The following is a 14,912-nucleotide window of genomic DNA, read 5'->3' on the forward strand; positions in this document are numbered from 1 at the left end:
TTTCACTCTCCCAACTTGTCTTCATTTCTGCCCAATCGTCACCGGTGATAAAATCTAGCTTGACATTTTGTGTCTTTGCTCTATTCATCACGCTGCGAATGTGATTACCAACTTTTTTCTTAAAAATTCTTCTAATTTCCTCCTCCTTTGATTCCTCCCATATGAACTTTCGATGTAATCAATGGAAAAAATGACTGATTTCATATACGCCAAACTTAGTTTGTGAGAAAACAAAAGAACAAAACTTACCTTGAACTCGTTCCACCACAAATCCTTCACTTGTCTTGGAGCGGCACTATAACTAATCCACGACTCCCGCCAATAGTTATTCACAATTTTATTAAGTACCCGCACCACCCGCAGAGCGTCGTCGAATATGCAAATAAGGACAATGCATTTCACATTCATATCTAAAACCAAACAACGGGATGACCGTAAATGTTGCATGTACGTTAAAAAAAAGTACTTACGAATCTCCAAATGGCCTTATCACGGTCCGGCTATCTTCTTTAGGTGTGCTTCCCTCATCATGCGAGTGTTCCACTGAAGAAGGTGGAATAGAAGCACGTGGATTTGAAGTACATTCAGGTCGAATGGGTCCTTCGACGGGTAGTGGTTGAGAGGGAGAGGAAAGGGCAAGGGACGAGCCGGAGGAAAGGGCTAGGGACGAGCCAAGGGAAAGGGCTGGGGACGAGCCGGGGGAAGGAGAAGGTGAATGGGAAGGGCCTGGTCTTCCTTGTGAAGATGCACCACGGATGTGACCTCCACACTTATACTAACAATTAAAAAGGTTAGACAAACATAAGCAAAAATAAGAACATGTATTAGGGACACATAATGAAGCTTACCATTTTATTTCGAAGAGCAAGTGAGAAGCGTAAGGAACTTGCTATCACCTCTAATAAATACCAAGCTCCGATTGAATCCTAAACGAGATGTATTCGGTATCCAGATTCTATATAACATTGCATGAAGGAAAAGAAGTGAGAATCCACAAGAATTAAGACCATCCACATGACTAACACGTAACGAACAGGAAATCGAGATTTCATGAGCATTTTGGACATCATATTTCATAAATGAGTTGAAACTTTGCAAAACCGGTTTCATTCTTAGCAAGCCACAGACTCAGCCCCACAATATTGTCCTTAAGCAGAAGGAAATGAACTAAAACCAGTTTCTGAAATAGCACCTCTTTTGGGCAAAGCATGAGGAAATATCTTAAGACAATTATTTCCGCCTTTGTAGCTTTTAGTTTCCTTTTTGCTTCTTTTAAAAGATGTGAATATGTAATATATTTCTGCCTTTGGAGCTCTTTTCTAGTTCCAGAACTACCTAATTGGCGTAATAATAGAAATCCCGATGAAGAGCCAAGATATAGCAACCAAATGCTGAAAATTGCCTTGAAAGATGTCATGGAAGAACCTTTTAACAATAAGCAGGCCTTGCCGAGCTCATCTCCGATTGTTAGTTAGGAAATGAGAAATTCTTACACTATTAGTTCTGTCCCGACCTCAATGGTACAGCTAAAGGACCACAAAAGTGAACAAGTGATAAAGACAGATCCCGGGGAAGAAGACCAAATTTCCACTGCGGTCAAACTACATGATGATGCTTCTATTGCTGATATATCGAACATGATCCAGTTAAAGAGGCCATAGAAGCGGGAGGGTAAGAGGGAAACAGGGAAATATTTTTCGAGTTCTAAAAGATTGCGGTAAGTGGAAATTGCACCAAGTGCATCCCTTTCCACGTTTTATACCCACTTCTCTCTTTGTTAAGAAAAATTAATGGAAACAATTTGGTTTTGTTGCAATACGGGAAAGCACCTTGGCTGCTTCCCAGTATATGGCAGCTGTCATTGATCCTTTTTACGCCAATTAGGTAGGCTTTTAAATCCACATCGGGCTTTGAGGAGTTCTATACGTTTCCAAAATTTGAAACAACACAAAATTGCTCAACTTCACTCTCGGAAAAAATGAGTGGAAATTGCGCCTTGAATAAGATAGCTACATATTGATTTCATAATAACTCAACCATCATCATCCAGCAAAGATTAACCTAAAACCGATTCCTTGAAACCAAATGACAAGGCAACAGAGCAGAAATATAACTACTAGACCATAGTTTCATCATACACGTCCAAAATCAAAATTACAATGTACGGTGACTATAGCTACAAATTATCAAACAGTTGGCAGGCACCGGTAGAGGACAAGAGGAAAGTTGCTTCGATAAGGAAGCAAATGAAAGCGCAACAGTGCTTGCCAGATTCGTCTACCCTACAAGATTAATCGTCCTACGGGACTCAAGCGAGCATCAGCGAATCGTGACAATCCTCTAATTTTCTCTTCTCTTGAACATTGGCTTAGGTTGAAATTGAAATTCGCAAATTTGGGATCCTCCTCGTGAAGCGGAACCAAACCGAAAATTGCACTTCGCTTTGGTTCAGCTTTTGGTTCGGATAAAAAAAACAACCATTCTCTTCTTCTTCGTTCGAGTTAGTTCCGTTCAATTTAGTTAACTAAACGGAACTGAAAAATTAAATGGAACGGAAAACTTACCCGAGCTCTCTGAACCCACTTCGCAATATCGCACTTCTCCTCCACCAAGAGTGACGAGCTCCGACCTCGACCTTTGCGGCGCCTTCTACCCCACGACGGTGCTCCGATCGTCGGCCAAGGTCAAGAAGCCGATCTTCGTCGAGTACACGATGCTGGCGCACGGCGACGTCTCGAAGCGGTCGAGTACCTAACGCTAAGAACCGGGAGGGGCGTAAGACAAAAGAGACCGACCTAATCGCACATAAGCCCTCTTTTTTTGCGACGAAAATACCCTTTCGTCGCAAATTTGCGACGAAATAGTATTTCGTGGCAACTATTTGCGACGAAATGGTATTTTCGTGCAAACGTGTGCGACGAAATGGTATTTTCGTCACAAAAGAAGAAGTCGCGACGAAAATAGTTTCTCGTCGCAAAAGAAGAAGTCACGACGAAATTCACTATCCGTGGGAAATTTTGCAACGACATAGAGTTTTCGTTGGAAATGTTGCAACGAAAACATTTTTCGTTGGCAATGTTGCCACGAAAATGATATTCATCGCAAATTTACTGCGACGAACGTCATCTTGTTGGAAATTTATTGCGACGAATAATCCGCATCGTCGCATTTTTGTTGTGACGAAATCCACTTCGTGGCAAATTTTGCGACGAAATTATGTTATTGTCGCAAAATTTGCAACGAAGTGAATTTTGTCGCAAATTTTTTCCCAAAAAGAAAAAAACCCTAGCCGCAGTATAAATAGAGGCAAAAAAAAATATTTCAAGGGTGTTACCCCCGAACCCCCACGCAGATCTATTCACAATGCTATATCGGCCCAACTCTCCGCGTCACGAACTAAATCTCAATTTTTCTCCACTTTTAGGCCACACAAAAATATATCGGGTCCTTTACCAAAAAAAAATATATATATGTCGGGCCAATTGATAAACCGAACCAAATACATAAAATTCAAGACATGTTTAACAATAACTATAATAATTTATACTAATAACAACAACAACATAAAGTCGTCGCAAATGTGCGACGAATGTCCTATCCAATGCAATATCATCAAATTGACCGGCAAATGTCCTATTAGTGAAAGTGTCGGACATCCTAATCTTCGTTTTCATCTTCATCTTCATCTTCGTATTCATCTTCGCCTTCATCTTCATCTTCATCTTCGTCTTCATCTTCTTCAAGACTATCATATTCGGCCTCTGTCTCAAAATCAAATTCTTCAACGCCTTCTAGATTTGATTCGTGAATTTCATTTGGATCCACATCTATCACAGCTCCGCATGGATCTCGTAAAGTCGGAATGTTATATTCTTCAACTTCAACCGTGTTACAAACTTCCTCTTGTTAATACGTTGTATCCTTCCAGTGTTCCTCGATTTTTTTTCGTGCTTTGGTTTGACATACAGCCCACCAATCAACTTTGTCGCGTTTCAAACTAGGATATGATGCATAATATACTTGAATTGCTTGTTGTGCCAAGACAAATGGTTCATATTTCATATACTTTTTCTTGTGATTTATTTCAACCAAATTAAACTTCGTATGCACCTTCATTCCTTTGACGGGATCGAACCACGTGCACTTAAATAACACAACCCGCATTAATGGTCTAGGGTACTCTATCTCTATGATTTCATCCAACAAGCCATAAAAATCATCTTTCGCACTACCATCGTTAGATGACCGAACACACACACCACTATTCATTGTGGTTTTTCCCATTCCGTATTCTAGAGTGTGAAAATTGTACCCGTTTATGAAATATACTGGCCAAGTTCGTACCATTTTTTTTGGACCCCATGATAGATGATATAACAATCATTGCTCTTCGACTTGATCATGTGTCTTGTGAACCTGAAGTCACACACGCAAAGTTAATAATATTTTTTTAATTACTGATTTATAAAATATTAATAACTTGTTTTTCATCCATAGGCAACTTACATGTATTGTGAACCATGCTGCAAATTGTTCATCGCATAAACGGTCGAACTCATTTGGTGGTAGTCCATACATTGAAGTTCGAAAAATCCTATTAATAAATACCATATATATATGTGTGTGTGTGTGTGAATTTTTGACACATAATAAATATATTTGCAAAAGTACACTTACTCGAAGTATGGCTCCACTTCCGGATAGTTCAGCAAAATATGTGTATGGGCTGCTTGCCATTCTTCGTCTGTTAAGTAACGAGACTTACATGCGCCGCTTGGTCGACCAAGATAATTGAAAATAGAGAATGATTTGCAATTGGGATCAATAGGCCCCTCATCATTTCTTCCTGCTCTCCGTCTCTTGCACCGTACGTGCGGCTCAAAATAGTATGATGTAAATGTTGTCACTTCTTCCATAATATATGCATTACAAATTGAAGCTTCAACACATGCCTTGTTATTTGCTTTTCTTTTCAAATGATATAAGAACCTAGTTGCAATAGGGAAAAGTTCATCGGAACATAATACGAGATAAAGCAATTTCAAATTTATTAAAAAATATATTTTACCTCTCAAATGGATACGGCCGGTGAAATTGGACGGGACCCGCAACTTTGGCCTCAAAAGGCAAGTGAACTAAGAGATGCTCTATTGAATCAAAGAACGATGGAGGGAATATCATTTCTAAATTGCAAAGAATGATTGGAATATCTCCCTCCAGCTTCTCCATGTATGATACTTTTAATATTATTGAGCAAATATCATGAAGAAAATTACTTAACTCTATGATAGCGCCCCATACAAAGTTCGGTAGAAGTTCCTTGAAAGCTAGTGGAATTAGTCTTTCCATAAATATGTGGCAATCATGACTCTTCAGACCTGTCAACTTGCATTCATTCAAATCAACACATCTCTCGATGTTCGAAGCGTACCCATAAGGAAATCGTACTGATTTCAACCATTGACAAATAACCCTTCTCTGCTCCCTGTCCAATGTGTAAATTGCTTTTGGTTTTGGTTCCCTATCGCTTGCATCCACTTCTAGTGCTGGCCGATCACAAATAACTCTCATATCTTTTCTTGCATTCAAGTTGTCTTTCGTCTTTCCAGTGACATCCATTAGAGTATTGATGACGTTATCGAAAACATTCTTTTCTATGTGCGGGACGTCAAGATTATGACGAATAAGATGGGTCTTCCAATATGGTAAATTCCAAAATATACTGCGTTTAGTCCACTTATGTGCACTTCCGTACGCAATAGTCGTGCCATAGGGGTTTTCAACAACGGTTGGAAAGTCATACACTCGTTCCCAAATTTGATCACCAGTCAACCTCAATGGTGGGGGTGTTTTTTCAATCCTATTCTTGATGAACTCTTTTTTATTCCTTCGAAATGTATGATTTATCGGCAAAAATTATCCGTGACAATCAAAATAGCTGGCCTTCTTACCGTGTTTTAATCTGAATGACTTTGATCTCTCCATACATATCGGACATCCTAAGATCTCATTTGCACTCCATCCAGATAACATTCCATAAGCTGGAAAGTCATTTATCGTCCAAAGAAGTGCAGCCTTCATTACAAATGTTTGATCGGTAGAAACATCATATGTAAGAACACCTTCATCTTACAGATGTCGTAACTCCGCAATCAATGATTGCATATAAACATCTATCAATTTTTTCGGATTTTGCATGCCAGGCACGAACAACGTCAAAAACATATAAGGTGTCTTCATGCACATACCGGATGGCAGATTGTACGGAATTAGGATAACTGGCCAACATGAATAACTTTTTCCCGATTTCCCAAATGGGGCAAATCCATCAACACAGAGACCTAACCTGATGTTTCGAGGCTCCATCGCAAACTCGGGATGTGTTCTATCAAAATGTTTCCATGCCTCTGCATCCGAAGGATAACACATCTAACCCTCCTCGGTTTCATGATTTGCATGTTAATTCATGTGTTCAGCGGTGGCTTTAGACGCATAAAACCTTTGCAATATGGGGATTAAGGGCAGATAAAACAATTGCTTACATGGTCTACGCTTTTGATAACAACCCTGTCTCCCGCTAATCTTGTACCTCGATTGGCCACAGAATTTACAAGATTCGGCATTTTCATCATCTCCCTAATATAACATACAACCCGTACTACATACATCAATCCTTACCACTGGAAGACCTAAGTCATCAATTAGCTTCTTCATGTCGTAAAAATCACCTGGTATGATATTATCGCGAGGCATTGTTTCCCGCATTACATCAACAAAAGAGTTGAAGCAATTCTCGGACACATTATGCTGTGCCTTGATGTTTAACAATCTTGCTTTCACTGATAACCTAGTGTGGTTGTCACAACCTGCCCATAAAGGTTCATCTGCTACTTTCAACACTTCACAAAACCGATTAGATGTAAAAGTTTCATTGTGCACATTCTCATCAAAACCCGTTACTCCTGCCTCTTCCATTTGTGATGCATAGCTATTACCCACTTGTTCAAATGTAGAAGCAAAACTAGTGCTCCCATGGTTCGATTCTTAAACGAAATTTTGACCATTTGCATCAATCACCATCCTCTAATAGGGGTTCAATTGATTATAATAGCTACATTCCTCCCTAACTGAAAATTGGTTACTTGTTCCATATCCTTCATCGGATATAAATTGTTCACCATGGCAAGTCCAATTATAATAGTTCGGAGTGAACCCAAATCTACAAAGATGTTCTCTAACTTTGTCACACGCATGAAATTTATTATTATCGCACCTTTTACATAGACACCTTAACTTATTTCCATACATCAACTCAAATTTACCACTAGCAAACTCCAAAAACCGTTCCAACCCGATACGAAACTCATCGGTCAATCCTCGTTGTCCAGGTAAGTTCTTATTATACATCCAAGCCCTCTCTCTTTGCATTGTGTCTGTATAAAAAATTAAAAAAATTCTTAAAATATTAAAATACCATATCTACTATTTAATATTCTTAATTAAAATTGTCAAATTTTAAAAATTAAAATACACTTAGCCACGAAACAATTACTTTCAAATTGAAAAAAATGGAAAAAAAACATTTTGCAACGACATACAATTTTCGTCGCAAATTTTGCGACGAAAGTCTATTTTCGTCACAAAACAACAAAGCGTAGTTTGTGACGAAATTCAGTTTTCGTGGCAAATTTTGCGACGAACGTGCCCTTTTCGTTGCAAATTGGCGGACTTCATACAAAAGACGAAATTCACTGCAAGTCCGCGTCCCTATATGAACCTTTTTTTGCAAAAATGTCACAAAAATTATCGCTAATCTTGCATTACTACACAGACACGTTAACTTATGAGCTCAACTTTACTTCGCAATTTAATAAAAAAAAATGTTGCAATGTCAACAAGGCTTACCCAATTATCTGATCGAATAGTTTGTAGGAGAAAGTGCTCAATTTGATGAAAATCGCAACATTCGCTTGGATTGCGAGATCTTCAAATAGACGCATATCTAAAAAAAGACAAACAAAAATTACTTAAGATTCATGAAGCTTGTAGCATTTGATAGAAGAAAATGATGAAATAAACAATAATATATTCTATGATTACCATAAGACACAAATGAAAATGGAGAAGCGAGAAGACAGAAGGCAAAATGAAGAGAGAAGAGAGCGGTCGAACAACAAAAGTGTGGACTGGAGAGAGAAGGTCACGGGATTTTGAAGTGGAAACTTTAATCGACCACGAATTTAGCCACGAAATATTGAAATTTGCCACGCAAAAGTGTCGGTGAAGTTTAGAGATGATTTTTAGCGACAAAAACATGTTTTCGTCACAAAACAATCGACCCAATTGCGACGAAATTTATTTTTCGTTGCAAATTTTGCGACGAAATTTAGTTTTCCTCGCAAATTTAGCGACGAAATTCCATGTTCGTTGCTACATTTGCGACGAACATTATTTCGTGGGAAATTTTGCAACGAAAACTAAATTTTGTCGCAAAATAACTAGGCGCATGTTACGATGAAATTCAATTTTCGACGCACAATTTGCGACGACAATATTATTCGTCACAAAATTTGCGAGGAAAATAATATTCGTCGCACATTTTGCGACGAAATTTAGTTCCGGTCGCTAAATTTGCAAGGAATCGAGTTTTCGTTGCTAAATTTGCGACGAATTTAGTTTTCGTCGCTAAATCTGTGACGAAATTGAGTTTTTGTCGCTAAATTTGTGATGAAAAAAAAATTTCGTCACAAATTAGCAATGAAATTTTGTTGTCGCTATTTTCGTCGCAAATTTGCGACAAAAACTCAATTCGTCCCAAATTTGCGACGAATTTTTTCCGTCGCTTATTTTCGTGGCTAAAAAAGTTTTTTTTTTTTTTTTTTTGTAGTGTTAAGATATTATTGGAAATGTGAAAGCCGCCGGCCGGCCGGACAAGGGTTCCTTGAAGCCGAATGATGACGTCTCGGGGGCCGACGGCTCCTTGGAGGCTTCAATTGCAGGTATTTGCGGAGACGCCCATGGAGCCTTGGTCGAAGTAGTCGAAACCCTAGCAGCTGGTGAAGCATTGTTGTTTCTGTCGGAAGACGTGGTGATCTGCGCGTGTGGAGCTTCCCAGTGATGACCTCTCTATAGTTCTGCTGCTCAAACGAAAATGATCAAGCGTTTTTTTCCTTAATCAGTATGATGCCGATACAGAATACATAAAGGGTCTTAAATCATCGTAAAGAGCTCTCGATCATCAACCCAAACAATGAATCTTTCGAATTTATCAATTTAACATACATTTACTTTTGTTTGGAGTGATTGCTTCTAATTCTTGTTCCTTCGCTTCCTATTCGAATTGCCATGGACCCGATTCAAATGAAAATTGAAGATCCGATCTTAGGTAAAAGGTATTTTGTCGTGTGGAGTTAAACATGGCCACGGGCCAATTTGGGCCCGAAACAGGCCCATTGATCGAGACCGCCGGTTCCGAACCGGAATTGGCCCGGCCCGGCCCCTCACGGACATGTTATGATTTAAAAATAATTCGGAACCGGCGGTTCCGATCTGGTTCCGAACCGCAAAAAAAAAAAAAAGGGAAAAAGAGCCAACGAAAGTGGTCTGAATTGCCGGAACCAGGACCGCCCCTTCAAGGGCCGGTTTCGGTTCAAGCATGGCCACGAACCGGAATTGCCTTGAACCGGAACCGCCGGTTCACGGGCTGTGGCCATGTCTACGTGAAGTCATTTCCGGCGAAATAGATGCAAAATGTTCAATTAGCTAAATTTGTTTTTTCGGTTGAAAAATGCGCTCAATTAGCTAACTTAAAAGCAAAATATATGACAAAATTAATAAAGTAGAGTTCGTGTTTTAGCTTCGATTACTTTGAGCGCGCAATATACACTTATTTTCTAGAGGATTCTTGCATTTAATAGGTAATGAAGGAGTAGGTAGGGGCATTGAATCTTCACCGTAGGATTAAATAGAGATCTACGATCGTAATAAGAGGGATTCATGTATAAATAAGATCTCTCTCCACAAATCCAACTCTTTACAATCACGCGTGAGTTGCACGATACGTCATCTGAGGCGTCGGTCCGCGAGACGCGAAGGTACGGTAGTAAGAAAAATTTATAAAGTTTTCATTTTTCTGAAACATTAATGTTTAGAGCATGTCATATATCCATGTTTCCAGAAGGAAAAGAACAAAAATGAAATAGACTTAGCATAACGCCACAGTTGCAAGCAGCTAACGAGAACCCTAGTAATCAACGTCTTCTTGCAATCATCACCTCCAAGCGTCTCCCGCCGACCTTCTCTGCCCGCAGTTGAACGGTACACAGAGCACCGAGCGTTCAAATGCCGAGTCACCGCCGGCTGCAACCGATTCCGTCGCTTCTGGTAAATATTTGAAAATCTAGCTCTCTGTCCCGCGCATGTCTACTGTTTCGTTGCCGTTCGGTGGAATTTGCGAACCTTCGGGTGATTGAGTTTCGGTGATTAGGTCGGTTGGCTGTTGGAATGAGAGTGATTTTTTATCGAATGTTCTGGGTCATGGCCCTTTTTTTTCTTTTTACCCTCCTGAATCAGCTGATGCTAGTTGTGCTCTTTCTCGTCATTTCGTTGTGATATTTGCAAGCTTGAATGATGGAGATTCAGTAGTTCTTTATTGGAATTTGGAGGAGTCAGTGTCTTCTGGGATCAACTCTGTTCTCCTGATTAAGTGGGTCTGGTTCATTGTTTGTTACCTTGATTGAAGCAGCCTTTTATGGTAGATATACGGAGATACGTAACGGGTTCGTCAATTATTTGATGCTGTATTTATGATTCTAGGCCTATCATTGTTCTTTGGCAGGAGTTGGCGTGGTGATTCCGTTTCCATCCGAATCTCCGACGAATTACGCAGTCATGTCTGATCTTTTGCTGTGGTGCTTTTAAGCTCTGATGCTGATCGGCGCTATGACTCTCTGAATCGTTGGGAGTCCTGGAGTTCCTCTGGGTTGACCAGCTCAGAATATGCTGGAAAATCTTGTTTCAGCTGAACTGTGGTCCTTTATGGTTTGTCAAAATTAAAGAGAGTTGTGTTGTGTAAGATATGGGTTTCGCGATTGCCCTACAGAGTTCCATGGCCGATGCGTCTCTTCCACATCTTCAGCATCGGCATTGTAAACGAGCCAGTCGAAGTTCTGGACCTTGTGGTACCAGATGCTTTTCAAGAGAGTCAGGATATGCTTTTCGGACAAGTACCTCAATTATGTGTGATTTTAGTTGCCGACAGACAAATGGTTATCTCAGTCTTCGAAGAAATATGGACTCTTCGAAGTGTAGAGTTCTACAAAGAAGCTTTTTCACTTACGAGGAAGATGACATCAACCGAGATGAGCGGAGTTTAGAGGGCAACGAAATGATTGCCCCGAGAAAAAGCAGTGTTCAGACAAATTTGAGGAAAACTTCAAGTTCGTCGGGGCGGTCATCAGATGGATCATTTATCGGAAACAATGGAGAAATCAACAATGAAATTCTTCAAAATCTCTGCAGTAGGGGAAGACTGTTGACTGCATCGAAGTTGATAGATGTCATGGGGCGCCGGAATCAAATTCCCCATTTCCCTTCTTGCGTGAGCTTGATCAGAGGTCTCATTAGAATTAACAGAATAGAGAAAGCTGGCAAAGTCCTTAGAGTCATGGTCTTATCTGGTGGGATACCTGACGTGATCACATGCAACATGATGATTGGTAGTCTTTGTAAGGAAGGGCTCTTCGAGTCTGCCGTTGACCTCTTAGAAGACATGAGCTTAAGTGGCTGTCCTCCGGATGTAATAAGTTACAACACTATCATCCGCCGCATGTTTGACAATGGTTATTTTGATCAGGCTATTGGTTTCTGGAAGGACCAATTGAGGAAGGGATGCCCACCTTACCTGGTTACCAATAGCATCCTTATTGAGTTAGTATGCAGGCACTGTGGAGTAGTGCGCGCCATTGAAGTTTTGGACGATTTGGCTATAAATGGTTGTCATCCTGATATGGTTACCTATAATTCACTTGTAAATATTACTTGCAAGCAGGGGCATTATGAAGATACGGCTCTAGTTATGCATAATCTTTTATCTCATGACATGGAACCTAGTACCGTTACTTATAACACTCTCCTTCATTCTCTTTGCACCCGTGGCTTGTGGAATGAAGTAGATGAGGTCCTTACAATAATGAGACAAAGTTCACGTCCTCCAACGGTCGTTACTTTCAATATTTTGATCAATGGTCTGTGTAAATTTGGATATCTAGACCGTGCAATCGACTTCTTTGAACAGATGGTTCAGAAAAAGTGTTGCCCTGATATAATAACGTATAACACCCTCCTAGGTGCTCTTTCTAAAGAGGGTTTGGTGGACGAGGCCATTCAAGTACTTCACTTTTTGACTGGTACTAGCTGTTCTCCAGGTTTGATTAGTTATAATGTCGTCATCGATGGTTCCGCTAAATTGGGTGAGATGGGTAAAGCGAAGCTACTATACGACGAGATGATTGAAGCTGGGATTAATCCTGATGATGTTACACATCGATCTTTGCTTTGGGGGTTCTGCCGAAAGGATTTATTCGAAGAAGGTATGGATATGTTGGGCGAGATGAATAGGAAAAATCACAGAGTTGGTAACAGTGCATACAGATTCCTGATCCATGGATTATGTAAAAATGAGAAAGTCAGTTCTGCAATACAAGTATTGGAAAAGATGATATCAAGTGAATGCAAGCCAGATGAGACCATCTATTCTGCCATAATAGACGGTGTAGCTGCTGCAGGGATGATAAAAGAGGCCCGAGAATTGCATCAACAACTGATAGAATGGGGCATTCTTTCTCAAGAAGCAGTGGTTAACAAGGACTGCGTTATAACTTGAGCCTTAATCTCTGAGCTCTCAGATAGCCATTTTCTTAATTGAAGCTGCTCAGCGTGTGCGGTCCACCTCAGCAATTTCTCCATCCTTATTTCACTGTTTCTTCACAGTGGCTCGCCTATCCTCCTCTCTCTGTGGACTCCATAGATTTTGGCAAATGTTGACTCACAGAGTATTTCTTCTGATGTCTCTGTTGCTGGTTTTGCGAGACGCGAAGTTTTGATGGTAACTGCTTATTTAAGGAAGTTTTGGCCTACTTCCTCTTATCGCACATTTTCGTAATTTTACTCCTAGGACATCTGTCCCAGGGCTTTCAACTTGATGGTCTGAGGACTTCAGTACATGGTTGAGTCTTTGAACAAGTAAGGTGATGGTTACCTTGATTTTTTGTGGAAATGATACTTTGGTGGGTGTTCAAACTACTTTTGATGATAAATTATTGCTACTCATGGCACATGCACATTAGCTTGCTCCCCATTATCATGGACTTGGAAGCATGAAGTTCCTGCTCTAGGATACTGAACCATTTTCTGTATGTGATGTTGATTTCCGAGTGTTTTATGGAGAAATCAATGGTTTAGGGGGAAGAATTCATCTCTTAACTAGCACGTTAGTTCTTTTAACTAACAGCTTCTTACTCAACTAGCTTAATTGATAGCAGATTCTTTCCCCAGTTATTTTTTGTTTTTCCAACAACCCGTAGACAATGCGTACCGTACTTGTTACTAGCTTAAGCTCGTGGATTCTCATAATGTCTGTCTTGATGTACCTTCAACCAGATAATTTTTAATGTTGATGCCACAATTGGCTAAAGCTTGTAGCATTGATCATTTTATCTAAACGGTGGACCTAATTTCCTGGCTGGTCAAATGGTACTGACCGGAGAATGCAAGAGCTGTTTCATTTCGATGCATCGAACATCCGGAGCATTTTATGTCGAATCATAATCCCGACTGATCATCATCCTCTCCTGGATTTTCAAAGCTGATGGCGAACATTTTATGGACTGTTGGGGGTGATGTTGCAGTAACCGGCCACCGGTTTTGGCCGCTGCCCGAGGGGAACGAATGGCATGCGGTCCTGTGACTTAGGCTTTCACCGGAGCCCTGGTTATTATGACCTAGAACCGTGCACATATGTGACTTGCGTAGGCTTTGGACTTGCCGACATCGATGGCGGAGCTTTAAATCGAGTCACACAGCTCGCCGCCATCAATAGCGTATCCGGTTGCGGGACTCGATTAAGCGGGTGATCGATCGTAGAGGTGAGAACCCAAGCTGCATGGGATTCGCACAAACTCGAGTCAGACTTGATTTAACATGGGTTTTGATCCGTGCAAATCAGATCCTGAAGCAATTCACTTTTTCGGACTCATATCCGATCATCGGATATGGTGTGCGCCATCCTCAAGCTGCCCAAGCCACTACTTATGATTGATATATAGGTGGCAAATGAGCAGGTTTGAGTGGGTTATAAATGACAAAATTTAAATTGATTCATTTGACTATCAACGTATTTACGCTCTGTAAAATGATTTGTGTGATTTATACCGGATCGAACTCGCTTGTAAACTAAACTCGCCACGTAATCCAATATACTTGTAGGCATGAATTGAGATCAATAAAACAAAACTTGGCTACGAATAGTCATCGACTCTCCAAAAAAAGTTGAAGAATGGGATCCAACTCGGCTCGGTTCCCCTTTCCATGCATTTAACCACGCTAACACGATCGAAATTCGAGTCTTGGCAGGAAGTTTTTTTAATTTGATATCCACACTTTATTTCAACTCATAAATTACAATAATGATGTGATAAGCTTAATACAGCTTTTCGCACACTTCAAACTTTGACGGGGCATAACATTAGGAATCTCATATGAACCCACCTCGCCCGTACCCGGGCGGTCCCGCTTGCCCCGAAGGGTAGCGGGCCGGGCTTCGACCCGCCTCTCCCTCCCGGCCGAGGTACACGTCACGCACGCAAGATGGCACGTGACCGAGCACATGCAACGCGCCTTCTTCTTCGACCGAC

The 14,912-nt window shown here is 40.6% G+C and overlaps 3 protein-coding genes across 5 annotated transcripts in view; 2 read left to right on the plus strand and 1 right to left on the minus strand.

Moving 5' to 3' along the window:
• The window catches only part of LOC125315459 (putative disease resistance protein At3g14460), a 707,586-nt gene that overhangs the window by 311,669 nt on the left and 381,005 nt on the right, over positions 1–14,912 (plus strand). The window lies entirely within an intron of this gene.
• LOC115734354 (acidic leucine-rich nuclear phosphoprotein 32 family member B-like) lies at positions 3,658–5,619 on the minus strand. Its single transcript, XM_048280728.1, has 2 exons — positions 5,379–5,619; positions 3,658–3,827 (listed from the first exon to the last, which is right to left on the minus strand). Exons 1-2 carry the CDS (start codon positions 5,617–5,619, stop codon positions 3,658–3,660), a joined length of 411 nt encoding a protein of 136 aa, XP_048136685.1.
• On the plus strand, positions 10,214–13,340 carry LOC115734460 (pentatricopeptide repeat-containing protein At1g08610). 3 transcript variants are annotated; one of them, XM_048280538.1, is made up of 3 exons: positions 10,214–10,383; positions 10,636–10,753; positions 10,838–13,340. In XM_048280538.1, the coding sequence occupies exon 3, from the start codon at positions 11,078–11,080 to the stop codon at positions 12,881–12,883; it is 1,806 nt and encodes a 601-aa protein (XP_048136495.1). In that variant the 5' UTR covers positions 10,214–10,383; positions 10,636–10,753; positions 10,838–11,077; the 3' UTR covers positions 12,884–13,340. The 3 variants fall into 3 exon arrangements, with proteins under 3 accessions (XP_048136495.1, XP_048136496.1, XP_048136494.1); XM_048280539.1 differs by lacking the exon at positions 10,636–10,753 and having other exon boundaries at positions 10,838–12,849; positions 12,885–13,340; XM_048280537.1 differs by lacking the exon at positions 10,636–10,753.

Source organism: Rhodamnia argentea, chromosome 6, assembly GCF_020921035.1.
Source record: "Rhodamnia argentea isolate NSW1041297 chromosome 6, ASM2092103v1, whole genome shotgun sequence".
Taxonomy (NCBI): Eukaryota; Viridiplantae; Streptophyta; class Magnoliopsida; order Myrtales; family Myrtaceae; genus Rhodamnia; species Rhodamnia argentea.